We start from the raw sequence: 27,957 nt of genomic DNA on the forward strand, positions 1-27,957 counted from the left end.
TGGGCATTCGCTTATATATTTATTATTATTACTGATTTGCATCGTCTACGCTTTCTTAAACAGTAATGCCGTAATTTACATCAATTGCGTGCAATTACTGTAATTTATCATATTTGATTATACTTATTTATATCCAATATACAGCTGCGCGAGAAAATTCTTATACGACTTAAACAATCTGATGGAAGAAACTTGAATTAAAATAGAAAAAAAAAAAACGTGTGTCGGCGATGTGTTGTTTCGCAATGTTTGCTTAATAATCGTTCGAATTTGTATCTTTGAACAATTACACACTTTCGCGAAGATCTAGGATTTGTTCGTCAGGATATGCACGTCACAATGAGGGCGCAACAATAAGCATTAACAAGTCATCGGCAAACTTTCATAAAAATGCGGGCTCGTTTTCTCGTGTAGGCATACAATCAACACCCCGAGGCAAGCGGAAAACACTTCGGGAGCGGAAATGGAGAACGCAATATCATGCGTGAACTTTTACTGCGGCAAGATAATGGCTGTTGGGCATATGAAATTTAATAATCATCCCTATGTGGGCGCGTGTCTACGATGTGCGAAAGGGTCGCACGCCTATTCAGAGAGGATTATACTCTATACCGAAACGGGTCCCTCTGATTAAATGACTCGAAAAGAAAGGCGAAAGAGAGGGAGGAGATGTATCATGACCCTTGAGGCAATAATTCACGTGCTCTACAAACCGCGTATAATCATAAAGATGGACTGTGCGCAGATCGATCTGTTTCGATAGGAAATTCAATATCCTGATTGGAAAATGTGTAAACCGTACGAAGATAACAAAAATAGCGTCGACACGTATGTGAATTTACGTTGATTTACGATTTTAATCGACGATCAATTTGCGGGATCCGGTTTGCAACGGTACTTGTAATTACGTTTCATTGATGTATTTGAGAGAATCCCACGTTGATTTTATTTTAATAATTTGAATATTTAGGATAAATATTATTAGTTTACAATTCATTTTTACAAAAATAATTTAACAAAATTTAATCGTTCGAATAATATTTAAAAAGTTGAGGCTATTTACATCACCGGGATACAAGAGGGAAATTTTCATTGCGCTATTAATAACAATTAAAAATGTTAAATTATATTTTGCTTTATAAAATGCGATAAATTAACGGGATGATATTTTTCACCCCAAATGAAATATCGCACGATTATATTGATACATTGATAATGGTATGTTTGATTACTACTAGCGCGAAAAATACAACGTTGCACGTGCCGTATAATTCTCTCCCAAGTTTCGTGCTATGACGTGTGCGGCAAGGAGAAAAATAGTTCCGATAATTCGAGATTCTTGGGGGGAGTCTGCCACGTGCATGTATGTGAATAAACGCCATTAAACCGAGGAAGATGATCCCGTGCAGCACGCGCAGCGTTCAACGATCGCATAAAAAAGGCACACAGCCGTTTCATATAATTATATTCCCAAGGACGCAATTGATTTATAAAATTTATGGGAGACATATAGGATAAGATTTATTGCTGAAGTAACAAGTAATGTCTGACTTTTAAAGAAATTAATGCGCGATTGTTGTTGAAGATTAATATGCACTCGCGATGTTAACGTTCTCGAATATATTTTTGAGACGTCCGAAGGTGATGGTCATTGAATTTCGTAAAAAACAAAAAAATAAATTAAAACCTTTCTTTTTCGTATAGAAATTATCTTGGGAGTTTTCCAGGCGCTCGATATCACTCCAGTCGTCTGCAGCCGCATGTTAATGCGTTATTATGTATACCCGATAAGTAAAAATTGCGCAGAGAAATTCCTATCGGCCGCGGACAACTTATCACGAGCGTGTTACGTCGTCGATATTATGCGTAACCATGCGTGGAACGCGTACGAATCTTATCCGTAGCGAGGGGCCCTTTCCACGGCCGCATATTGTATCCCGAGCTATCGCGGGACGAGATACGAGGGACGTGTCTTTCGTCACGGACACTCGATCGAGCAGCCCGTACTCCAGGATGCAGTCGAGCCGTGTCTAAGAGGATTTCACGCTCGCACGAATGCGAGAGTACGCGTATCATCGCGTCGAGGCGCGGCACGCAGGCGGAACCGAGCGTTGCACGCGGGATTTTCTGTGTAAACGCATGTTATCCATCCGTTCGTGTTGTACGGTGGCGGCCGGTACGGACCCCCGGCTTATCGTGACATTATTTACCCCCATATGTCGATTTATGGCCCCTCTATTAGGGACGGGTCCGTCGGGCACCGCGGGAGATCTGCTACGCCGACGCCAAGCGAGACCGGAATACCGCCTCGTCGAGAGACGAGGAGAATCTTATCCTTTATCACGCCCTTCGTTATGAGTTGGTGGATGAAATATTCGTCTGACTTCCGTTACAATCTCACATTCATAGTAAAGTTCCTAAATGAAATTCTTGATGAGACTCGGAAATTTTCCGGCTTTTTAATGAGTAATGCGGGAAAACACACCGCGTCAGACGCTCGTAAATTAATATTTCGGTACTCGGATTACTATAGAAATTTACACGAGGAGAGTCATTTTAATTTATGGCATCTTTTTTGTGTTACAGAGACACTTGGACAAGGGAAGCGATCTTGCCGAGGCGGCGAGCGCGAGCGGACTTCGCGAGCTCGCGAGATCATTGAAGCAGCATCTGCGAGGATTCGGCTCGCGCTTGGAGGATAGACGAGAATATCTTGAAGACACGTCGAGATGTTGCCTTCTGCAGGATCGTGCGTACGAATGGGCTCAAGAAGCTCGACTGGCGAACGAGAGACGATCCCAGCAATTTTTGATGGCGAGGCCACCCTTACCGCCCGAACACTTCACCGAAATGATGGCCCTGGCAGAGAAACTCGGTAATGAAGTCCTCTTGGAGCAATGTCGTATTGCCCGAAACAAATGCGCGGAAGCCCTCGAGATCGCCAGGACCACGTCCGCTCCGGGAAGTCCTGCGAGGAGAAGATCTTTCACCGCTTCCGAGTCGACTTCCTGGGACGACACCTTGGCAAAAAGTGAGCCTTCTTCGTTTTCTCTTATTTTAAGGCCGTTGCGAAAAATTTATTTATAAACTGGAATGTTTTAGGAACGTCTTGGGACGATAGTGACAGCAGTGCATCTTATGCTTGTCCGATGGAGAGCGTCGGATCAGCTGGTAGCGGTGGTCGGCCGGTGCTAGACAACATCGCTGAACTTCGAGAGAGTGCCGAGCAACTTTTGGATTGCTCGCCACCACGTACACCTCCACGAAGCCCGGCACCGCGAAGGCTTGTTAAACCACCGGTGAACTCGCACCTTCACAGATCAGCTAGTATCGCACCGGGAATGAAGGCAAAAAAGTACGATGCTTTTGTATTTCTATTATAATATAAAATTAAATTTAAAAAAAAAACTTTTTTTTTTTTAATTCACTTTTTTCCAGAATTTCTAAAAAAAATGAAAATTAATATTGATAAAACCAATTAAAAAGAAAAGTTTTATTTTAAAGTAACTTTAAAACCGAACGGCGAAGTTATTGTTCTAGGTGCGACATTTTATTGCTTTGTCATAGTTATTTTAATAGCGACCTATTGTTTCACTGTAATTTCCGTTATGCCATCGTACCGATTGTTATACGATCGTAACATCGTTAACGAAGAATTTCACCTTGCAGAACAATACTGCTCATAATGAGGGAGATGATACAGACTGAACGAGACTACGTGAAGTCCCTCGAGTATATAATAGAGGTAATTATTATGTCCGCGTTGTTAAAGTTGATTGTTACGTAATTTTATTATTTCTCGCGCGTGCTGACCGTAATATCTGTAAATTTTCTTGCGAAGAACTATATTCCGGAACTCGTTCGAGAGGATATCCCGCAAGCGCTCAGAGGACAGAGAAACGTGATCTTCGGGAATGTTGAGAAGATATACGAGTTTCACAGTCAACACTTTCTACGCGAACTAGAGCAGTGCGAGCAATCGCCTATGCTGGTGGGACAATGCTTCCTCCGACACGTAAGCGCAATTATATTGAAATAATTCTCGATAGTTAGTTCAAAATAAAAATGAGATATTACTTAAAAATTAATTTTTTTTTTTGCAGGAAAAGAAATTCTACCTTTATGCCTTGTACAATAAAAATAAACCAAATTCGGATTCGCTAATGGCGGAATACGGCTCGAGTTTTTTTAAACAGAAACAATTAGAGCTAGGAGATAAAATGGACTTGGCTAGTTACTTGCTGAAACCAGTTCAGAGAATGGGAAAATACGCTTTGCTACTTCAACAGCTGGTCAAAGCTGGCACAGATTTATCGGAACAATTGACTGGTAAAGAAGAAAAAGATGAGAAAGAAGATGGCATGAAACCGATGGTTGAAGGAGAAACAGATCTAAGAGCTGCCGAGCAAATGGTACGATTTCAGCTTCGACATGGAAACGATCTCTTGGCAATGGATTCGCTTCGTGATTGTGATGTAAGTTTTAATTTTAATACTTAAATAATAGAATTAATAGTTATTCATTTTAGTAAAAGTAACTAAAGAAATCATTGCACGATGTAAAATATGTAATATTATTTTTTAGGTAAATGTAAAAGAACAAGGCAGATTGTTGCGGCAAAATGAATTTTTAGTCTGGCAAGGAAAAGGTAAAAAATGCCTACGTCAAGTCTTCCTGTTCGAAGATCTTATACTTTTCAGTAAGGCAAGAAGATTCCCCGATAGAAAGGTAAAATGCTTTTGCATATTACTCTGTATACGTTTTAACATTTTTTTTCTTTCGTTTTGTTATTTATGTATATTCCGTTCTTTCAGAATCTTGACATTTACATCTATAAACATAGTATTAAAACGACAGATATCGGCTTGACTGCCGTTATCGCAGATTCACCTACAAAATTTGAGATTTGGTTTCGCAAAAGGAAACCTGGAGACACATACACATTACAATGCGCAAGTGAGGATATTAAGAAAGCATGGACCGAGGAACTCAGCAACCTCTTGTGGAAGCAGGCGCTTCGAAACAGAGGCAATTTTTTATTACATTTATTAATACGTTTTATTTACGTATTTGGAGATGTACGAATTTTTTTTTTTATTAATATAATGTTTCACTTTTTAGAAGTGCGCCTGGCAGAAATGTCGAGCATGGGGATCGGGAATAAGCCGTGCTTAGATATAAGGCCTAGTGCGGATCAGATAAACGATCGCTCCATCAGTGTAGCTCAACTCTCTAAAAGTGCGTAATTCGCGAATTACCAAGAATTATTTGCCCACATTATTGAATATTAAAACAAATATATTAATTTGTTTGTATAGCACCCAGATTCAGAAATTCTATAGCGGTGTCGATGACGGAGGATTCCAGTCGCTGCAGCAGGAGACCGCATAGTGTAATTTCCGTTAGTTCGTCTTCGAGTAGCGGCGGAAGCAGCGGTCCTCCTACAACACTTAATCTTGGATTAGATACGAGTCCACGACCCCATCATCGTAGTACTACATTGAACAGTCAGTGTAGCGTTGGTAAGTGTTATGTTTTAATTAAAAGATTTTTAAGAACATTCGATATTAATAATTAATTGATAATGTTAATTTTTTCATTGCAGAAAGTGGTATTATCGCCGATATCTCAATTGTATCTGACGATGGGGGTGACGGAACCGAAAGGAGTCACTGGAATTCAACTTTAGAAAGTCCTACGTCGCTTCCTACTACTTCCACCCCACTGCAATCGCCAACCAGCGCAACAGCGGCAACGGTTACCCCTGCTTCCTCAACGGATACGAATCTCACATCTTACGATCAAGATATGTCTATTAATCTATAAATTTTTTTCGACATAGGGAACATCAGGAAAAAGCAAGTCTATCATTGCAAGTTTGTGTTACGATTACAAAGGCGTAACATATTATCGTGGCATATTTAGATAGGTACAATGAGGTAATATCGTCGCACGCGTACTGTAGCACTAGAATACATTGCATCTTTGAGCAATTATAGTTTAACGATATAACGAAAAAAAAATAATATAAAGCCATATGCAATTCGGTAGATCGCCGCATTACGCTTAACACGTGTGCCCAGCTACGAATTTGTAATCGCATTACATAAACGTAGATTTTTACCTTAAAGTTGCGGAGATGGGTACCGAATTTTAACTTTCAAGTGAATCCGTCTGTGAATCTATTTATCTTTTGATACACTTCGAAATATCCACAGATTTATGAGATCGTAAAGCTATTACTTACGAAGCACACTAACGACTGGTTTCTGAAGTAATGGCAACGTGTATTTTCTTATTCCGTCTATTAAGTTTACAAAATATGCTCAAGATGACGTGAAATAAAACAATTGTACGTTTACATGTTGAGGTATGCTACAGTACCATAAACGATATGCACTTATCGCCATCCTCATTTACATTGGCATTCCTGATTACAGTGCCGGAAAATTTTGTGAAGTTTCCAATAACTTATAACAAAGCGAGCGAGAGAGAAAGAAAGAAAGAAGAGAGTTTTATACATTTATTTATATTATAGTTAATAACTAGTAATATTTCAATTCCACGTTGTGTTCTCGCTTATTGTATTATATTAAGAAAATTGTATGGTCATCTTAGAGACGTATTGCATATATAATATTGAAAAAAGTATATATTTTCCGTAATTATCATCTATTATATCGATGCTGTCTCTCAAAGAGACGCATCAAATAAGTTAATTATGGATTATAGATTCAGGAATGTCAATCACTGCGCACACATACATACCAATTTGTAATATAATGTAATATCAAAGGTTTATACAATGTAGCTACAAGTAATATAATCGATAGTCTATATATTATTTACAGATTATATATCAAATATATATATATATATATATATAAATATAAAATATTATATTCTTATTATGTCAGAGTCATTTGTAAAACCTATCACACGTCGTAGATGTAAATCTAACTCTGGCCTGTACTCGAAAGCCAAATTTCTGTTCTTTTTATGATATACTATTATGTTTAAGAAATACATTTTTTTTAATACGTGTGTGGATAAATGTTTTGGAACAGCTTAGGATCAACTAGAGTGGTAAGCTTGCCTTAAGACAATCCACACTATATTCAAACATTCTTTTTCTTAAATCGATTAATTTAACTATGCAGAATCACTCTTATTACCTATTACCTAACCTAAATCTAATTGAAAAATTGTTGCAGGTATTATATATATTATTAAAAATTGTAAAACCTACAAAACTTATTTGTCAATAATGTTAAAGGTTAATGTTCGAAAAACGAAAAAATTAAATTAGATTTTATGGATCTTTAAATATAGTAGTTATTTAATTCTTTTAAGGTGAGTAAAAAATAATAACGTTTTGTCAATGTGATTCTGCATTGTTATATTTGCCAAATAAGTGAAGTTAATTAGCCATTTTTATTGCTAAGGTCTGTCAAGGTATTGTAAGTACCTTATAGATGGTGACCAAACTGTTTATTTTATATTGTGTGAAAATAAAAGTCGCAAGTATTTAGAAGTGTAGATGTAGATAGAGTATTACAAAGAATTTTGGCACAGTCCGATGCACCTTATTTTATTACGAATTATATTTAATCGCAATTTATAATGATTTCCAATCAAATGTAATTACTTGTTTATCTGGATTTAAATTATAATAATATGCCATATGTACGTCGGTGCACCTGGCTGAGCATCCCGAGCTTCGAAAGTAAAACTAAGCGAAAGAAAGTACACAATCTCTATTTTCCACAAGTCTGTGAATGCGTGTTTGGTGTTGCTTTTGAATTAGGGATGTTGGAGTAACAATAATAACAACCTAGTACCTTATAAGAAAATATGCCGATAGTCACTTAATATTACATGTCCTTAGATATTTATTAATATTTTTTTAAGTAGAACATTTTAGTCTTTAGATTAAGTATTTCCATTACAAATGAAATGTATATATTACCTTTAATAACACACGATTATTTCAGTATTGTACTGTGTCTAACACCGATGTATTTTATTACTTGCTAAATATACTGTATTGGGTGCCTTTTGTAGAGAACTCAAATGTTTTTGTGAACGTTATCACACCGTATTATCTACCACATATGTCTACCATTTCCAGTATGTAATTATTTGCCGGAATAAATATTTCGATGTTTCATATATTTCGATTAATTTATTACAATCGCCTTCTTTTATATGTCTTACATTTCATTTAATAAAATCTATGCAAATAGTTTAATAATTTACACGTACTTGATATAATGAACGGTAAACGATTTTTTTACTTCACGCTTAATGTATATGTAACACGCATTTGATTAAAAATTACAAAGCTGCAATGTTCACTAAGTTGTATAAACCATGTAGCGAGTATTATATTTTGATTTAATATTAATAAATTTAAAGCAGTTGCAAGGCACGCAAAAAGGCATATAAAAGTCATTATTTTAGAAATATATTTCCTTATTTTTAACCTGCTTTTAGCCGTGCATAAATTTGCTATAAGTTTTGTGAAAAGTACAATAACCCTATGATATATGTTGTCAAGTAAGTTAATTGTATATTTTAAAAGATTTACAGTTTAAAGACTTCATTGATTTTGTTAATATACAAAGCTATAAATATTATATAAAAAAATAAAAAAATTTTACTGAAAGAATTTTTAAATTACACATTTTTTCACAACGCATTTTTATGTAAAAATAAAAAAAAAGATATTCACAAACAAATAAGAAAATGTACACACATAAACATCTTGATAACTTACAATTATATAACAGTGCACTTTTTTTTATGTTTAAAATTAATGTCACATGTCGACAAAGTCATTGTTTGTCACAAATGTTTTTTATCCTCTTTTAAATTCTCAGGACAAGAGGTAGATTTTTTAACATCCTTTAGGTCTATTGTAGATTTATTTAAACATGATTCTTGTTTTTGCGAATCTATAGCTTGTTTCTTTTTTAAAAATGAACCTCCTGTGAAACCTAAAAACGTATAAATACTTTCTTTAATTTTATTTTCTCTTACATACTTATTTATATAAATATTTCGATATTTAATTCAAATTTAAAAATAAATTTGTATAACTAACCTAAAATACCACAGCCCACAGCAGCAAGACCACCAATTTTCATTCCTGCCAGCAAACCTATTGGTCCTCCGATACACGTGCCCAGCATAGCGCCTGCTAAAGGATACGCGGCAACTTTATATGCAGAAGCTTTTTTCAAATATGTTGCACCTTCATTAATATTTATTCGAGACTCTTCAATGTTGTCTTCCATATTATTTATCATTTCTTTCTGATCCTATATTACAAAATATACAAAAGCATTTAAAAGCTACCTTTTATTTAAGTAACTTTTTAAATATTAAAGTAAAATTAAATACTTACATGTACAACTTTATTAAATTCGATAAAGAGTTCGTGCAACTGTTGTATTTCCCCCTGTAGACGATTCCAGACTTGTAAACATGACTGTTGCCGACGTATGTCTTCCTGTGCTGTTTGCAATTGAACACTGCTGTTATCAAGTGGATGCAAGGGTTCTTCTAATTCACTTGTCGGTGATGCTGGTGGTGATGTCGAGAAATTCAATTCCATCCCTGTAATCAACACATTTACATTCATTAATATCTAAAATTTTTATGATAAAACTACAAGAGATCATAACGTTGCGTCATATTTCATACTTAAATACTCTTCAATTGCTGTCATAATGCTCGATCGCGCATTCGTTGTTAATTTGTCAAATTTACTAATGTCAGCGTCAAGGACCTGTGCTCTAAGAGTATCCATCTGGTACAATAACTCCTTTAGTTGCTTTATAATCCTAGACACATTTACATGTTCTCTCCGTACTTGTTCCCAATCCTGCTGAGCCTGATACTAGAAAGATCATTTGCAGCTCTTGTTAAAAGCCTGAAGTGTAACAAAAAAAAAAAAAAAAATATATATATATATAACAAACGTGCCTACCCTTTTGATGTTATCTTTGTGTCGTTTTAACAAATTCACATGATGCGGAATAGCAACGTTGAAATTATTAATCTGGATTTCTAGACGTCTTATAGGCTGTTTAATCGTAAGACTTTCCTCGAGAGACAACGTCGACATGTTTCTGGCACTGTTTTCCTCCACTCAATTATAATTTCATGTATTCCTTTGTATTTCTTTGTAGATTTTATTTTAAATCACAAAATTTACTGTTTTTTTATATTGTAATCCTTTGATAGTTCTTACAGTAAAAATTTATCACAATGTTGGTTGAGAATAAAATATGATGACGATATGTTAATTGCGTTTTAATATTGTTTCGTTAGATTCGTACGCACCGTCTTGGTCTAAAATAAATGATCAGCTGTTATCTGTGCCAACACGCGCGCGTCATAGAAATCTAGACGCTTTCGCTATCTACTGTCGAGAGTTTGTACTAAACGGCTACAAGTTTTAGTATGACACGGTAAGATGTCAAGTAACGTACCTTTTTAGAGTCTGACTTCTAAAATAAGCAATTAATTACAATTCGCGACGACAGCGGCTATCGTACGTAATCCTAGGCGACAGAGACAGGGGATGAAAGAACGGAGAGAAATAAGTCATCGGCAATCCGGCCGGCGCGGTATTATAATACATACATAAGAAACTCGACGTACACCACGACGCTAAAGTTACGTTCGCTAGCTACCGTTGCCGTATCTGTCTTTCAGGGTAAGTACATACCTTTTATTTCATTATATTTTTAAAAATTATACGATCACACATTTATGCAACTTTGACAATTACATCAATGTGATGTTATTTCAATATTATATTTTTAATATTATATCCGTCAGTGAAATAAGAAAAACAGTAAAAAAAAAATAAAATACAAAACGCGATCGTCATTGTACAGCTTAAGCACATAGATATAAGATTTGCAAAGAGACCGGCATCCACGCGACAGTAGCGGTGATATCATTGCGTAATGTAGACACGAACGCGCTAATAAAAATTCTAAGAGCGTAATTGAAGGGTACATGGTGTTATGAGCGTTAGCGGGAATATTACTTTATTCGCCGGCGTAGCAATAATACTACTCGACGAAGATTATCAAGAGTCTGCGCTAGATTTCCGCCTCGAGCGTGAAAAGTACAAGAGAGTCCCCCCCCTCACCCCCTCTTTTTCTCTCGCGTAGGATTAATACACCCGAGCAGCCGGAACGGGTGAAGAAACGTGCTCTTAGCGCGCTGTGTACGTGACGTTATTCTCTCGTTTCTCGTCCTCCTCTTCTACATCATCCAGCCTGGATAGCAACAGCTTCTTTTCCTAAACTCCTTGCTTTTCCATTCGGCTCTCTCTCCCTCCCCCATCGCACCACTTTCGCTCCTCACAGATCTTCGCTATTGCCGTCTCGCATTACGTTTTGTACAGTTACTGCGATTGTCGTCCTCCTCTTCTTCCCGCTCCCGCAACGTCGTGCCCGCCCTGTCTCTCTTCCTCTTCGAGATTAAGTCGTACTCTGAGAATAAGGGGAACGTGAGGACGAACGCTCTCATTTCCATAGCAACAATCCGGGAAGCACGTTTTCCAAATTAACCCACGCGCTATGCAGAAGTAAACCCATCCCTCCCGCGGCGTCTTTTGTCCCTTTCGCCGCCTCGCCGAACGATCCTCTCTAGTCATTGCAATTATGTCGCGCGTTAATTTTTGTTCCTGACAAATGTTGTGAGCGCGGGGACACGAATTGAAATCTCTAATCACCGGTTTAAAGCCGTGTTCAACACCGACGTAACGCAAACAGCATTTACGGCCTCAGCGCCCACCACTGGCATTCCTAATTGAAAGTAGAAGCACCCCCCTTCCCGCATTCGCCAGACATTAAACAGATCTTGAAGCGGCTCACCCTTAAGCATTTTCTTTAGTTCTTTCTTAAGTCACATAAATTTAGCAAATTTAATAATTTACAAACGAGAAACAAACGTGTTTATTTGCAATTTTGCAATAAAAATCTGTGAAGTTTCTTTATAAAAATTTTTATGTACAATTGGAGATAATTTAATATTAAAATGTATTTTTAAAGATAAAATATACGGTGTTAATAATTACGACGGCGGTATGGAAATAGTTTATTACTCTGTACGTTAATTTAAAATGCGAATATCAAACTTTCTCAGCACTTAAAAGATTTTCATACGGTCAATAAAGAGAAAAAGCAGATGCGAGCATAAACGAGAACCAGATTCTCAAACTCGCATTTTGAAGAAAATTCAATAAAACCGCCAGGGGCATTAAGAAACTGGATCCTCATCTTTCGTGGGTCCTATCGGCCACGACGATCGAGTAAAATTCACGAAGGACAATGGTACGGGTCACTCTCATAAACCAAGTAAGTCGACCTTCTTGGCCATAAAACTCAACTTCGGAGTCTCTTTGTGTGCGCCTAGCTTCTTCTGAAGTAGAATGTGAAACGCGGCGGGAAAACGTCTTGTGGAAGGTGTTCGGACTGAGATAGAGAAAGGGGAGTTGTATTAAAGAGTAGGAAGAAGGACGAGCTCGAAAGTAGAAGACGCGAAAGAAAGGCAGAAGCGAAAGGTGCGCAAACACTTCGCCCAAGGACTGGCGCTATAGGCTTTTACCTACAACCTTCGCGAAGGCGATTGATTATTTAAGTCCTTCTCTTGGCTTATATACCCAACATTCTCTCCGGTACCTCCCTCGAGACCTCTGTTCCCGGTTGACCCGTAATCCTTTCTTCTTACTCGCTACCACTCGTATATTTGTAAATTCACAGTCCGCTTCTATCTCGTCACGGCGCACAAAGAAGATACTTTCGTAGTATCGAAAATCGAAGTCATACCGTCGTTCGATCGGATCGAGACCGAGAGCCCCGTTCGCTATCGCCTTGTCCACCTTTCTCTTTTTCCTCGTCGTCGTCGACGACGACGACGACGACGTTGTGGTCGCTGCAATTTTACTCTGTGCAAAGTGCTATACTAGAATTCTTCCTTACCCCCTTCACGTGCCTCAAGCTACGTAATGGTTTCGAGCTTTACACCGGGCACGTGCTTCCTTGAATTAAAGACCGTTCTTCGTACCGGTATGCCACACGTGACTATCGTATCACATACAGTTGGATCGTATACAAGGGTTTCGCAGCCCCGGAAAAAGTCGTTCGAGCATGAAAACTTCAATGCCAGCGCTATTGCGCTATTGCGAACATTCCGCCGGTGTACACGTGTGCGTGGCGCGTGTGTGTTACTGTACGTGAATCGGCGCAAACATATCAAAATAAAGGGCTGCGCTTTCGTGGCTTGCAAACAGCACTAACTTTTTCGCGGATCTCGGTGGATCGAATGCCAATTTCAAAAGCCAATTCGAAGCTCGCCGCGACAGCTCTATGGCTCCGCAATGGAAGACGTAAATATTTTATCGCCTAGCTATACGTAACGACTACTTTAACGGCACCAACTAGATGGATGTTAAACATCGTGATTTACGAGTATATAGACGCATATCGTATGCTCTAAAAGTATTCTCTCTCGATAGCATTAGTCGTTAACAAGCGCTTCCCGGCGACGAGGCAGAGACAAATAATTCAAATCTTAACACTTGATTATTAATTATACAGCTAAAGCTATTTTATCGGATATAACGAGTATAAATTTTAATTTCTCCGCCGTTACTCTGTGATTAAATTTCTATGATTGCTTTGCAAATAAAAAAGAAATTTATAATTAAATTATAACGATTTATATAACCGTATAATGATAATAAAAAAATTAATCTATTAAAGAAATTTACAATTAAATTATAACGATTTATATAACCGTATAATAATAAAAAAAAAATTAATCTATTTAATAAATTTATAAAAGTATCTTTTTTTCTCTTATTATCAATATTAATAAAAGATGATAAAATAGAAATAATTCAAATCGATTTTTACAAATTCGAAATACCGAAATGGCAATATTCTAAACATGAAAATACGAAATATCAGAATCTCGTTTGGACCAATATTCTCGAATGCGAAAGCCCTACTCAAGGTCTTACGAAGTTTCCAATCCGGCAGCTTCCCAACTTATCGCGGTTTATACATATACCTATATCTTTATACTTCTGCGGTCAACAAAACAGTTAACTATCCGGAGAATCTTCCGCGAGGCCGACGACAAATCCCGTTTGTTCCAATGGCATCTCGATTCGTGGTCGATTATATGTATACAGTATACCTTGTAGAGCTCTTGGATGTACTCTCATCATATCGGCTGGTTCACGAGCAACCAGCGCGAAGGGGGGAAGGCGGAAGGGGTAGAGGGGGGAGGGGGGTTGGACGAATACATCCGCCTCAAATTGATTGGAATTGTTCCCTGGCTGATATCTTGTTCCTGATGGTTCGTGGCGGCTTCAGATAGACAGTAGGCTGCACCTTGCACGCGGTGAGAGGACAACCTCGGTGCTTTGCGTTCGGTTGGGTTAGACCAGGTTAGTTTAGCCCGGGCTATATCCGTCAGACCGCTCCCGTGTGTTTGCGGAAGGCTGTGGGCGAGTGGAGTAAGGACGAGCAACGACGAAGGGCTTCTTGCTTGGAATTAATTTCGAAGCTTCTACGGAGAGCGCCACTTATCCCACGCTTATCGTACCGCTCGATGGAAGGACGCGTTAGCTTCACCGTAGGTGCTCGCAGAAAATGTTGAATGTTTATGTTCCGCACGTTGAGGATCGTAACAAACCCCAGAGGCAAAAATAAAGCCGGCTCTTTCGTTGCTAGTTATGATTTATATAATATAGCAATCCCATTCTAGAATGTTTTTCAAACTTGCATTTTTCTTTGGTATACGGTGCGACATATTGAGACCTGTTCGAACGATCGATTTTACATTATAAACTCCTTGATTTAATAAAATAAATATTAAACTCTTAGAAAAAATTTATGATATTATTTAAATAAAATCTTCAATTAATTTGTCTGCATATTTAAAATATACTCGAGTGAATAACTCATATTCATGGACCGATATTTACGATTGTTCCGGCGTACGGATATTTTGCTCGAAGCATAATTATAAATTACTGTATGATAAATTTACTACCGATGGTAATATGCGATCGTTTGTAAACGTTGACACGCGCATTAGGAAGTATTACAAGTACAAACCAATATTAATCATCTATCGCGAGATAAATTGACGGCAGTTTATCATATATTTATTTTCTAAATGCAATTAGGATCATGCAGTATTTTGATAGAAAAATAGTTATTTTTATCACCTCCCGAAAATTATTTATTGGCAATAATAATGAAGCTATTTTATTAAATTTATATTTAATAGTTCGTTTTGCCATTATTACCAGATGCAATTTTTATCAGACGTCTATTGCAAAAAGTATTAAAAACGACCAACAAAATCAAACGTGGACCTTTACATTTTTTGGTCCGAAATTGGAAAGCACGTTTTAAATAATTCGTCGGTTCAGCTTACGACTGTAGACCTTATTCATCGTCATTTTTTTAATCACGCTATTTAATAGATTTAAATCCCATTATTTTTTAACGCGAACGTTTAAACCGAAACCGATTAATTTTATTATCACTGTTGCAGCGAATTTTGGAAAGCAAACAATTAATTTGTTTATCAGTCGCAATGAGATACAGCTTAGAGTAAAGTTTTTCACAACCCTCGTTTGTATTATGCATATTTTGCGGCTATCGGAAAAAAGAAACACACGATGTTGCGGCAATACAAAGTGATGCGTGTAATCACGGCGTCGTTGAGAAATGGTCGACTAACAGGAACATCTGGTGCTTTGAAGCAGAAAACGGGCAAATCTTTCCTCATTTTTCTCGTTTCCCGCTCGGGACGGTGAGCTTTCTAGTTAGCGCTTCTTTGCCGCGGACATCATAGATTTCCGGGTTTATTTTCATACCGAATAAATATGAACCTCCGAGAAATAAAGGAATAATTAAACGAACGTACAAAAGAAATTCGTAACTTACGCGAATGTAACTTTGCGGCGGCGGCTTCCTTGAATTTTGTCCTCATTTATGTCCTACATATTACGCAAACAGTTTTCCGAGAGCTGGTAATGGAGAACTTCGCGATGGACTCGCTCTTAAGTTTCGAAGTTTTTGTTGGACAAAGTCGCCGCACTTCGTTTGCGTCTTATCGCGTCGGTAGCAACTACTTCAACCTAGAAAGTTGAACTGGGTCAACGAGTCCGGATTTTCGAAATTTTCTTTCGCGTTTCTTTTCCGACCTTATTTGTCAACGTTAAGATTTTAAAAGCCACCAATCGAACCATAGTTTTCGAGTTATTGGGAGCCGGATGCGCTAACGCGGGGCGGCTGATTTCGCATTTCTCGCACGCGGGGGCTTGCTCGAATGACCCGTTTGGAATTTTCAAAATGATCTGCCAGCCGAGTTGTTTGCATCTCGTTTGCACCTGGCGAGGAGGAAGAAAGTTTCGGAAATTCTCGGCGGGCACTCGCTCCGCTTCAGATCCGAAGTTTTTTCGATAACTCGAAAATTATGGGTGCCCAATGGTCGTTTCTCCACATCTGGCCGACGGAAACGACGTGTAAAGCCAAACTTCTGTAGAATCGAAGATTCTGGACAGAAGTCGACTGGTTATATGTTTTCACAGAAGCTATTGGTAACGGCGGGTATACCCGTAACGTACATGAAAAGGAAATAAAGAAACTTTCCTCGATTTTATATAATCTTAGTGATTAAATTCTCTATTTTCGGAGAAAATTATTTCTTTAACGATCGCTTATAAGAGATAATTGCATATATTTACATACTTATTAAAGATTTCTGTAATGCAGTTAATTCCCGAGCCTATTTTATCGATATTGCAACTGACTTTCAGTTTTCTGAAATGTATTTTTCTTTCGCGTTTAATGCGTGCAATTCATGGTTGCTATAAGGAAGAAAAGCTCAGGACTTGTAGCAATACGAATTGGTATATGTAATCACGGATTCGTTGAAAAATAGCCAAGCGGCAGAAGCATATGGCGTCCCGGAATCGAAGAACACAGCTTTCCTCCACCTTTCTTTTTGATTTCCTCGTCAGCTGGCGCGGAGTATAATAATATTTTTGGTTCGAAGGTCGTTACTTCTTAAGTCGTGTGCCCGAACATTTCTGATATCTAAAGAAATACGCTCTTTCATCGACTTAAAAGCACTCTGCGGAGTAGGTAAAATATTTAAGAAAATCACAACGTGCGGGCATACATGTAATATGGTCCGTAGGTACAGGCTCGTATTGCAAATTTTATACAAACTCATGTCAAAAGAAATTAAATATAAGCGGACTTTTACCAGCGAAGGGATATCTACTTTTTAATTCATTCGGCTTTTAATATTAAATAATTCCACGTTCACCGTAAACTTTTGCTAAAGAAAACGTTTTAATTACAAAAAATTTTTTATAAGCTGAAACCATATATCGCTATATGCTCACGCGTATACAAGCGTAAGATGATATTATTTCTCGCGAGAGAAATCTTTTGCTCGTGCTTTTTCTAATTTCGCTTGAATTTCACGAGATCACGTACTAGGACGTAATATAATTTGTCATCTATGAAAAAAACATGAATCTATGGTAGTAAGTGCGGAACGATGCGCGTAATCACTGCAACATTGAGAAATAGTCGAGTAGTAGCAGCATCTGGCAAGCCGGACCGGGCCAGGAAGCGAGAGAGGAGCCTCCTCTGGTTTTCTTGTCGATTTCCTCGTCGTCCTGCGTGAACAAGAATAATGCTCTCTCGGCCCGGCACCGGACCTGGTACCAGATGCCGACTCGCTAAGATCGATACACGCTGTTGTTATTGCGTCCGGAAACGAGTATCGTTTATCTGTGAAAAAGGGGGAAAGAGAGCGAGAGAGGAGAGAACGGCAGGAGTGACGCGGTAGCGGTTCCTATTTCGAATCTCGAATTTCAAGATTACTAATGATTCTAAAAATAGAATTTTCAATAACAAAGTTTCCGTTGCAACATAATGAAATACAGAAATGTTGCCCTTCTCGGATTAAAAAAAAAAAAAAGAGAGATTTTTTGTTTCTCAAAATCTTACTCAACCAAATCACTTTACGTACGCAATGTATTTACATCTTTTACTCACTGTTTAAGTAACATATGATGATTATTAAATTAATTTCGGAGTATTTCTATCTGTTATAAATTTTCTTTTTCTTTGATGATTATTTCGATGAGATGCCGAAGTTTTAAACTTTCCTCGGTCATAAATTGAAATATTTATATTGTATATTTTGACAATAAGATCCTCCTTTTACGAAACGGGATAGGTCTCTAGAAGTCGTCTGCCGGAATCTCCGGGATTTCGAAATATCCTGATATTCTGCCCGATGTCTCCACGGAAGAGATTGGTTCAGAGACGGTACGCAGAAGCCAATGTGATTGTACGTGGATACGAAGGGGATTGCGGCAGGTCACGTCGCGCTTCACTTAAAACAAGTAAAGGCCGTGGCAAAATCGTAGGACGGAACCAGTGGGTAAACGGATAAACCTAAGCCGAAGGATCTCTGTCCTCCCTCATGATGCGTCTGGCCTATACGTGCTCAACGTTCAGGGCATGTCTTCGACGAAAAATGGTCTCAGCTTCACAGAATATTCTCTATTAGAGTTGTGATACGAGTACAAAAATTTTTTTAACACAGCAGTCCGTTGGCTGTTAGTTACAAGAAGACTAATGGTTCGCGGTCACTCTCTTTATCTCGAGCAATATTTTTCTCTCGTTTTGAATAAATAGTAAAAATATACTAATAAAAAAGATTATCAAATATCTTTAAATTTTATTGTTAATTCTGATATTCTTATTTTTAATTTTTAAGTATTGAATTTATATATAATTGCTACATTATGTAATGTATCTTATCACTTCGTGAAAAAAAATTTAGCGTTGCACATATATAAACGCGTAGATTACGTTTGTTATACGATCACTTAGCGTCGTTTACAAGAGCTCATCAGTGCCCATTTATATAATGTCTGGCATTAGCCCCACTCGGAGAGAATGATTCATTGCCAAGATCGTTTCAATAATATTTTGCGCAGTTTGCATTCAACTGTTGGACGTTGATTGCCTTGACACGGTGCATCAATTTTTGTATTTCAACGATAACGATTTTCTTTTTTATCGGAACACTGTGATATTTACACTACGCGTTGTGATAAAGTGCTGTTTCGCCGACGATTACAGGCAGAAAATATTCCGAGTAAGTATATGCGTTAGTGTTGTTAATCGAAATGCCATTTCCACAAATTCACGGACTGAATATAATGTCGCCGCGATTGTGAATGCTCAAGATTACGCTTTTTACGGGGCTGATATTATTTTCGGTTCGGTAGTTATTAGTGGCATGTCAACCACGAGTTACGTCGTACTTGCAGACAGGCAATTATGGATCGTTGGCTTGGTAAAACCGCAATCGTTACTGGAGCTGCAGCCGGCATCGGCGAAGCAATTACATGTGCTCTTCTGCAAAACGGGGTGAACGTGGTCGCTCTGGATGTCCAGAAAGAAGGATTAGCAAAACTTGATGCGGAATGTAAGCGGAAAGGTTTCCCGGGCGTGTTAAATGCCACGTACTGCGATATAAGTTGCGAGGACGAAATCGATGCAGTATTTTCACATGTTGAAACGTTAGGCGGCGTGGACATTATGGTCAACAACGCTGGCGTTTGCGATTATTCCCGAGTGATAGGTAATTGGGCATCGCGTGTTTATGCAGACTATCACACATAACGTTAAAAAAAAAACTTTTAGATAATTATCAATAATAATTATTTGTATGCCCGTCCATTGTGCAACGCGAGTCTGTAATTTGCTCTGTGACCAGCTGTGGAAATATTCTATGTATAATTTTATTATGTGACCGATTTAATATTAATTCAAAGCTGTTAATTTATATGTTTACCGAGTTATTTCGTAAAGTAATAAATATTGAATAATCTATTAAAAGAATGGATGGATATACATTTGTAGATAATTTATGTTAAATGTTAGAGTATTAAAAAAAAAAATTTAATTGATACTGGAGTGTAACTACAAAGTTCTTAGAGTCGCTTAAAAACATACCGATCACAAAGTATTATCTCGCCAAGAAAATGCACGCTGATATTACAACTTAAATTTTCCCCCATCACTTTGGCGCATTAAAAAAAAATTTTATAAATTACCCTTGTAGAGAGCAACAAGAAGACATTTGAGAAACTATTAAATATTAATGTTCTCGCGGTTGCTGTATGCACCAACAAAGCGGTACGTTCGATGCGAGAACGAAACGTCGAAGGACATATTTTTAATATCAACAGGTACGGTTACATATGATTTGTATGTTAATAACGATTGAATTGAAATTCAAGTATTAAATCTTTAATACAAATTATTTGGAAAATACTTTAATAATGTTTTTTCTTTTTTTTTCATAAATTATACGAGGACAAAAATTACAAGAATTTAAATACTTATTTCTTGTGCAATATACGTTTTAATATCGATGCTTTTGACGTGCAGCGTTCTGGGCCGTCATTTATTATTGACTACTAACATGCCTGATTTTAATCTGTATCCCGCTACTAAGCACGGATCTGTTGCTCTGACTAATGTAGTGCGTCGAGAATTAGCAGCACTTCAGGTTCCCATTCGAATTACTGTAAGCTAAAATTATTTTTAATGTTATTGCAATTTTTTTAGAAGTTTAAATAATTATTATAAACTGTTATTTATCCGATTGTTCTAGGGGATTAATCCCGGTTCTGTAAAAACGAGCATAACCGCGCATTCGGAGACAATGAAAGACTATTTCGAAAAAGTACCATATATTCTACCGAGAGACATAGCGGACGCGCTTATTTATGCTCTTGGAACGCGACCGGAAGTACAGGTTCGATCGATCGTTATTTCTTCCTTGATAAATATAGGAAAATTATTTTATGCGTTACTTAATTGCAGATTACGGAGCTTACCATCCAGCATACTGGAGAGCTTCCATGAAGAATATCTTCGGTAAGATGCTCGTCTTTTAATGCATCAACAACTTTACACGAAACAAGTTTACGTTAATAATAAAGTAGGAAACTTGAGGCTCGTAAAGACTAAGCTTTCATGTAGCTTTACATTTTTTATATAAATATAAATTTTCTATATCTAGATTGCCATCGTCTTTTTTTTTCTTTTTCTTTAATTGCAATATTGTTTACGTTATACTTAACAGATTCGTTAATATCGTTTCTAATCTACGTTTATCTACAGTTAAAACAAATAAACAGCTTAATAAACAGTTTAATTAAATTTCTTCTATTACCCAACTTTCATGATCAATACGTTATCACGAGATAAGTAATAACTCAGACATCGCTGTATTCATGTTCCACGATATCTCATACGTGTATTTATACATACGTGTCACTCTAAAAAGATATAGATATTTGAGATTCTGATTCGTGACAAATTTCGCTTATCGCGAGGCAACGTTATCGGCAATACATTCACGTGTAATCGTTGCATTCAAATTTCGACCAAGTGGCTGGCTGCATGCTGCCAGCGGTTACATCCTGCTTGGCGCATGACAAATACAGCGGTGTCATTTAGCATTTATACGTGAACGATCGAAATGTGCGTTTCCTGTTGCACCCCGTGCACACGAGCGCATTTCTCTCCTTCTCTCTCTCTTCCCCGTATCTACGTTGCGCGTCCGTGTTCGTGCTTCTAAACATGAACTTCCGACAATAGCGGCTCACACTGTGCCAAGCACGACTGTCAACCGGGAGAGGCATTCGGGTGCAAGCGATAGTTAAGGTGTCAAACAAGTTCCGTCGTGCGCAGTTTCAGGGAATCGCGTCGCGTTATCAGAGAAATCGATTTCCCCGGGACGCATCGGACGTCGAGTCCTGTCAAAATCTAAGGGTACGTCTCGTATCCCAGTTCCGCGATTAAATCTCCGCGTACCTCTCAGCGCAGCGTGATACCTACTGTGTTCGATTCATCGCTCATTTGGCAGACTATGATTCAATTAAGACCTTTCTTCTCACAGAGCGGCAATAAATTACCATATTGTAACAGTCATTAAATTACTAAAATAACAGTATCAATATTATTATACGTATTTAAGTATATTCATGTTACATTAATTCCATTGTTTTTAAAGAGTTATTAAAAATAATTAATTGCACGCGGGTTTAACAATAAGACGCGATAGTCGCGCGCACTGTTATTTCACTCTCTACGGGACAATTAATAACGCGAAGACACGCTAAGAATCCGTTCGGGCTTTTATTCCTCCTCACTTTTAGGTGCCCTTAGCCTGGTTACATTAAGGAAGGACGAGAGGGGTATGTATAAGACGCAAGATGTAAAGCGCGGCGGGATGATGATCGATAAAGACGTACTCGGGTGCTTCACTCGGGGGCTGTCTGTATGGACGGGGGCCGGCATTTAGGAATTTATATTAAAATATGTAAATCTATCGGCGCGGGCATATTTGAAAACAGATAAATTATGCCGGCCGTGTATTGCGTTCCCGCGGTAAAATATCGACAGTACGGCCGACGCGGGGCGAGATCGGCGGGGCTAACAGGCGGAAGCGAAGTTCCTCGCATAACGGCACGTTCCGCCGACCAGTAGAAATACGATTTATGATGATCATTGTGTAACGATCATAAATTATCTCTCTATTTACGCGGCACGGCAGAAGCGTCCGCGCCATTGTTTTTCCCGCGCCTTTCGCTTCCTCCTCAAATAATAACACCTGATGCTTCCAAATTCTGTCGCTTCGTTTAGCCCGTTTGCATATTGCAGCGACGAGTTTATCTCGCAAGTTAGCATTGGCACTTGCCACTCCGCGAGGTAAATGCGAAACTAAGTGGTTCAAATTTAAACCGACGTCCTGATCGACATAAAGATTTAACGTGTTTTTTATAGCGATCTAATTAGCAGCGTTATTTAAGCTTATAAATTGGAATTATCAGAAATTTGACAACAAATATTTGCGCCATTGCTTTCGCTATATTCGCTTGAAAATTGAAATTAATCTCGCGAATGCCTGAATTTACTAGAGCCGCCAAATATTGAGGAACAAACATCCCGATTTAACTTCCTTAAATGCGTTCGTAACTGTTTCTGACAGGAAACAACTCACCTTCTCTTCTCTGACTCGTACACTAACAGTTGTTTGACCGTGTTTCTCTAGTTCTCGCATTTAAATTAGCCTCAGAGTATATCTTAGGTAAATCTAAACAATTGATGAATACATTTTCTCTTTGAAAATGTTGTATCATTTCCTGCCTCTTTATAACTTACTAATAATGAATCTTTATCGCGTGGTTATTGAAATTTATTTTTTTTTTAATGTACATTATCATACGTGCTTTAAAAATCAAAAAATAATAAAAGAAATTGAAAATCTACGTGAAAGAAAAAATTAAGTTACAAGATGCGATGAAAAAATGGAAATATTTTATTAACACTTGGAAAAAAAAAAAAAAAAAAGATAACTTCGGTCTTTGCGTATGCAAATGCGGGAATTACACTTTCTTCGAAATTGGAGCAGTGTGACGTGCCGCGATTGAGAATTAGACGAACGATTTCAACGCGTTAAAAGTTTCCTGGCGTTTCAACTTATATCATTAAAGCGAATATGTGAGGCGGGGAGCGAAACATGACAGTTGAATACAACGACGAGGAGTCGGCCCGGTTGCTAAGGGGTTCGCGAGACGGGGGCTCGGGGTGGTTGGATAGGTTCGTTAGCGAAACACTGGCAATGCAAACATGCCCGCTTAAACCGGCTGCGTACGTGCGCTGATGCGGTGTCAGATTTGAAGTGGTTCGCGGTGACGGCGTGCACGTGACGCGTTGGAACGAAACGCGAACTGCGCGCCTTCGCCGACGACGATGACGACGGGGGAGGACGACCGTTCAGTATTGGCCTGTGCCGTAGTACCGCACGTTGGGCTGAATATCGAGCGAGCCTGTCTGTTGACTTATTAAAAGCCGACTGAAATTGGAGCGAAGGCGGAAAATTCGATTTTCGGGATTTCGGCCGATTTCCACGTTCATCGGAGTGATGCGGTGACCTCAATTATTCTGCCACGAATGAAAGCTATTTTCCCGGAGTAACTATATTGCACGGTTTCGAGCACATACGAACATATTTCTAATAGAGGACAGTAAAACTTTTTCGTCAGCGACGCCGCTATGAAATTTTGAAATTATCGTATAAATTAGAAATCTTTTTAATAAACGTTAAATAATTATTTTGCTATCGCAGAAATTCAAAAACAAATTTTATATTTAAATTTAAAAAAAAGAAAAAAAAAAGAAGAAAACAAATTTCGTGAAATGTTAAAGTGGCTGATATTTTTTTATTATTCTATACTGTTTGAAAATTTCTTTCTCAAACAATGACGATGTATCTGACTAAAATAAGGAAACTAGATTAAGAATTATATTAGATTAAGGATAGCGCTTATATTATCTTTTAATCATCTTTCCTGTTATAAGAACACTTTCTTTTATGCGCGAGTTAATGTGTACAATGTGCCACACGTATGTAACAGTTAGAACGTCGCAGCTGCAGTAGAGCGCGTATTCTTGTTCGGCTTAGTACATGCAGCCTAAACCTTGCGCGCGTTATCTCGCGCTGCGACATCCCCCAGAGTCTGCTCCTCTTCCTTACCGTTGCCGTCGCTGCTGTACGTCCCACTCCCTCTCATTTAATCTGTAGTTGCGAATCTGCGAAGCGGAGAAGTTACGGAATAGTTTCCTCTCCCGCCTGGCGAGTGAATTTAATTGTGCTCGCGCGATTCGACACCAAGTCGCGTGTTATCGGCGCGCGGCACCGAGACGAAGAACGGGATTGATATATAACGCGGAATAATAAAGTCGTAGGATGAGAGGAAAATTCTTTTTTTCGCGAGGGGAGAAGGTTGTAACCCACGCGGGTAGAACCTTGATTTTCCGCCCCGCATTACAAGGGAAGGACGTATCTCGCAGAATGAATATTACGCACCGTGGTCTTGTCGAGGTGCGCGGGAATCCTTTCGCCCCCTCCCTCCCCCTCCCCAACCCGTTATAAATCCACTCGTTCCGTCCGTCCGCATCTCGGCGACATTCATGAGGGAAAAAGATGCGCATAATGTTATCAACGCATTCCCGACATGGCCGTGCATAGTTTAATCCATCGCGACGCTGATCCCTGCGGTACAGGATAAATTCCGTCTCCTCACCGCGGCAGTTGCGAGTAATATTGGACGAGGCTAAAACGAGAACTCTGAAGGATCATTTGAATAATGTAGATAAGTTTACTTCGCTCGGAAAATACAGGAACAAGAAAGATCGCGATTTCTCTCAGCCAGAGGGAAACATGCGCGCGCGCCACGGGTTTTAGTCCGTTAAGAAAATACTGTCTATCGCGGAAATGCAATCTGGCGAAATATTAAATCGAGAGGATTTGCTTTTCGCGAAGCGCGTTGTTTTAAATTAAAATAGCAAATTTTATAACGAATATTTGTACTGTAAAAAATACGTCTCTGTATTTCTATTAGCTTTGAAAAACAAAGTCCTATTTTATGTCAAACTATAGTTTGTAATGTTAATTTAAAATAACGCAAAATATATGCGCGATGGGAACGGAAATAAACGAGTGAGCGATACAATTGAGTTTATTCATATAGTATAAAAAAAGAAAAAAAAAAAGAAGTTCGTTATCCGTTGCGTTAATTATTCCGTATTTATATATTTCGGACGAAAAGTTTTGCTACTTAAGCAAATAGCTGTACTTTTTAAATCACTGAATAAATTGCTGACGTTAAACACTAGAGTGTCAAATTTATTGAACGCGATGCACTTGCAACGTGCATTGTGGAAATTGGTATTATTCATTTTATTCGGAAATAACACGGACGGAGAAGAGAGAAATTCTGTTATTGGTTAGCAAGGACCAGAGGTTTATGCACTCCGTTTTATGTGATAACAAAGATTATACGAATTAATTTGACTTCGCAAACGAGTACGCGACTGAAATGATTCACTCACGCGGATGCGTATGATTTAAATCTGATGATAATCCCTGAGGATTATCCGAGAGTTTTCTATCGCGTAAATAAAGGGTCGTGGTTTTCAAAATTGGAAAAATATTAACAATTGCAAACGCGACCTGCTTGGTAAATAATAGGTCGGAATTGAAGGCGGGGTGGTTTGTCGATTGCAACATCGAGCACACGAGTTGGCAATATTTATATTAATGTTATATATGTATAAATACAAATTGACAACCGTTGTTTCAATTCTGCATTTAAAAAAAAACTCCCTTTCTTCTCTTTTTTTTTAAATTATTTTTTCTTGTCAGTATTTAATTAGCATTGAATATAAATTAATGTACGATTCAAAATAAAAAAAATTGCAAAAGGGTGTAAAGAGAGATAAAGAGAGAGAAAGAGAGGAAATTTATATATATATTATAGAACTATAGTAATATATATTTATGTGCTTTTTTCTTCTGAGAAATTTGTACTTCAAGTAGCTTTTCCACACATCGTTAATTTTTTTTTCTCCCACATTATTGCATTTGGTTTAGTCTCATGTGTTCGAAAACAAGAGATAGACATAATGACTGTTTTATGCGTAAGGGAGAAAGACGGGGGGGCACGCAACGCCAATTTATTCATAGAACATATATTTGAGTACGCAAGAAATATAATTCTGAAATTCCCATCTGCAATTGAATACGAACAAAGCGAGTGCTCGTAATTCCGCGTATGATGTCTTCTCGTTGGCAACGGCGGAGCTTCATCAATGTGTATAAACGAAGAAAGTTATTACCGTCGGGCTATCGTTATTGCCGCAAACGACTCGCGGTGTGGTTTCCGCTAGCTGCATATTTCAGTCATTCGCGTAGGTGGACGACAAGGAACGGATAACATTGTTAACGACACCGCGCGAGCGTCTTCTCCATAGGGTGCGCTTAACTCCGTCGCTCTATCGTCGAAATCATTGTTACGACGCGGAGCATCCGCGCGTAATGACGCCGGTCGTGATTTAAATGATATATCAAGCCGCCGCTTTCGCGGCGCATGTGTCGAGGCATTATCGCCGTCATTACGGCCATTATCACGAAATGATAGCATCCATCCTGTTCCTTCCCACGTTTTCACGTGCTCATTTGCCATCAGGCTTCGACTCGGTCGCGAAAATCGAGTTACGTCGAGCGCATTATTAACGAATATTAACATACTAAATGATGTCTGGACGGGCGCGTCTGTTTCTACTTACGATCGATCGTGCAAATTGGTTTTGGACCTGTTCAATTACACTTATGGTTTAAACTTGGCTATTTTACGGTCACTGAATAATTTGATTAACTGAATATACGTGTATACGTACGTGTAGGATAAAAATTAATTTTTTTCTTGCTGACAAAGCTGATGTGTATACTAAAAAGTAATTTTTTTTTCCCCCGTTGCTAATATGTGCATGAAACATGCCGATAATAAAAAAGAATTTATTATGTGAAACGTACAAAAGAAATATATGTAGACTCGGTAATAGACGTAAATGCATGTAACAAATTTATGTATAAAATGTGAAAATAAAATATTTAATTCTGTTGGCAAGTGCATAAATTTGTAGGCGAAATTATTTAATAATTCGCTTATGTGACGTATAGAATTTCACATGACGTACCGTTTAATATAATAATATGTTTAGCGGGGGTATACATATATTTTGTGAATTACTCATTTCACATCTGTCAAAAATTATATGCGGCGTAATTAATTCGCGCGTACGACGACGTGAATCGCAGAATGAAGCTTGTCGAAAACTCATCCGCGTGCTCTTCGTTCGACGTGGAATTTACGAGGCGGCTTTTGTGCGATTCCGCGGAGAATCGATCAGAAAAACTTGAATAAGTGCGAAGGACGCATTGTCGAACGAG

At 38.2% G+C, this 27,957-nt stretch overlaps 3 protein-coding genes across 5 annotated transcripts in view; 2 read left to right on the forward strand and 1 right to left on the reverse strand.

Moving 5' to 3' along the window:
* Positions 1 to 7,996, forward strand: part of LOC139105699 (pleckstrin homology domain-containing family G member 4B) — a 223,471-nt gene extending 215,475 nt beyond the window's left edge. For both annotated transcript variants that reach the window (XM_070661946.1, XM_070661947.1), the window contains exons 14-23: positions 2,587 to 3,031; positions 3,103 to 3,355; positions 3,670 to 3,745; positions 3,842 to 4,015; positions 4,104 to 4,475; positions 4,585 to 4,728; positions 4,815 to 5,028; positions 5,122 to 5,238; positions 5,319 to 5,522; positions 5,606 to 7,996. In XM_070661946.1, the coding sequence (XP_070518047.1) occupies positions 2,587 to 3,031; positions 3,103 to 3,355; positions 3,670 to 3,745; positions 3,842 to 4,015; positions 4,104 to 4,475; positions 4,585 to 4,728; positions 4,815 to 5,028; positions 5,122 to 5,238; positions 5,319 to 5,522; positions 5,606 to 5,826 (2,220 nt within the window). In that variant the 3' untranslated portion in view covers positions 5,827 to 7,996. The remainder of the gene's footprint in view (positions 1 to 2,586; positions 3,032 to 3,102; positions 3,356 to 3,669; positions 3,746 to 3,841; positions 4,016 to 4,103; positions 4,476 to 4,584; positions 4,729 to 4,814; positions 5,029 to 5,121; positions 5,239 to 5,318; positions 5,523 to 5,605) is intronic.
* Syx17 (syntaxin 17) lies at positions 6,776 to 10,844 on the reverse strand. Its single transcript, XM_070661967.1, has 5 exons — positions 9,995 to 10,844; positions 9,709 to 9,904; positions 9,410 to 9,621; positions 9,107 to 9,323; positions 6,776 to 8,999 (listed from the first exon to the last, which is right to left on the reverse strand). The coding sequence occupies exons 1-5, from the start codon at positions 10,130 to 10,132 to the stop codon at positions 8,848 to 8,850; spliced, it is 915 nt and encodes a 304-aa protein (XP_070518068.1). The 5' UTR covers positions 10,133 to 10,844; the 3' UTR covers positions 6,776 to 8,847.
* An 8,027-nt stretch (positions 10,845 to 18,871) lies between these two features.
* On the forward strand, positions 18,872 to 21,317 carry LOC139105713 (farnesol dehydrogenase). 2 transcript variants are annotated; one of them, XM_070661970.1, is made up of 6 exons: positions 18,872 to 19,239; positions 19,373 to 19,728; positions 20,212 to 20,338; positions 20,541 to 20,679; positions 20,767 to 20,910; positions 20,979 to 21,317. In XM_070661970.1, exons 2-6 carry the CDS (start codon positions 19,425 to 19,427, stop codon positions 21,018 to 21,020), a joined length of 756 nt encoding a protein of 251 aa, XP_070518071.1. In that variant the 5' UTR covers positions 18,872 to 19,239; positions 19,373 to 19,424; the 3' UTR covers positions 21,021 to 21,317. The 2 variants fall into 2 exon arrangements, with proteins under 2 accessions (XP_070518071.1, XP_070518070.1); XM_070661969.1 differs by having other exon boundaries at positions 18,874 to 19,239; positions 19,415 to 19,728.
* The last annotated feature ends 6,640 nt before the right edge of the window (positions 21,318 to 27,957 follow it).

The sequence above is a fragment of the Cardiocondyla obscurior genome, linkage group LG09, assembly GCF_019399895.1.
Source record: "Cardiocondyla obscurior isolate alpha-2009 linkage group LG09, Cobs3.1, whole genome shotgun sequence".
In the NCBI taxonomy this organism is placed as follows: Eukaryota; Metazoa; Arthropoda; class Insecta; order Hymenoptera; family Formicidae; genus Cardiocondyla; species Cardiocondyla obscurior.

What these genes read in the sequence shown, in the direction of transcription:
- LOC139105713 (XM_070661970.1), top strand. Translation starts at nt 19,425, where the DNA reads ATGGATCGTTGGCTTGGTAAAACCGCAATCGTTACTGGAGCTGCAGCC. An exon ending in CATATTTTTAATATCAACAG is followed by an intron (nt 20,339 to 20,540) that starts GTACGGTTACAT and finishes TTTGACGTGCAG; the next exon opens with CGTTCTGGGCCGTCATTTAT. An exon ending in GAACGCGACCGGAAGTACAG is followed by an intron (nt 20,911 to 20,978) that starts GTTCGATCGATC and finishes ACTTAATTGCAG; the next exon opens with ATTACGGAGCTTACCATCCA.
- Syx17 (XM_070661967.1), bottom strand. Translation starts at nt 10,132, where the DNA reads ATGTCGACGTTGTCTCTCGAGGAAAGTCTTACGATTAAACAGCCTATA. An exon ending in AGCAATTGAAGAGTATTTAA is followed by an intron (nt 9,622 to 9,708) that starts GTATGAAATATG and finishes TGTTGATTACAG; the next exon opens with GGATGGAATTGAATTTCTCG. An exon ending in AATTTAATAAAGTTGTACAT is followed by an intron (nt 9,324 to 9,409) that starts GTAAGTATTTAA and finishes TTTGTAATATAG; the next exon opens with GATCAGAAAGAAATGATAAA.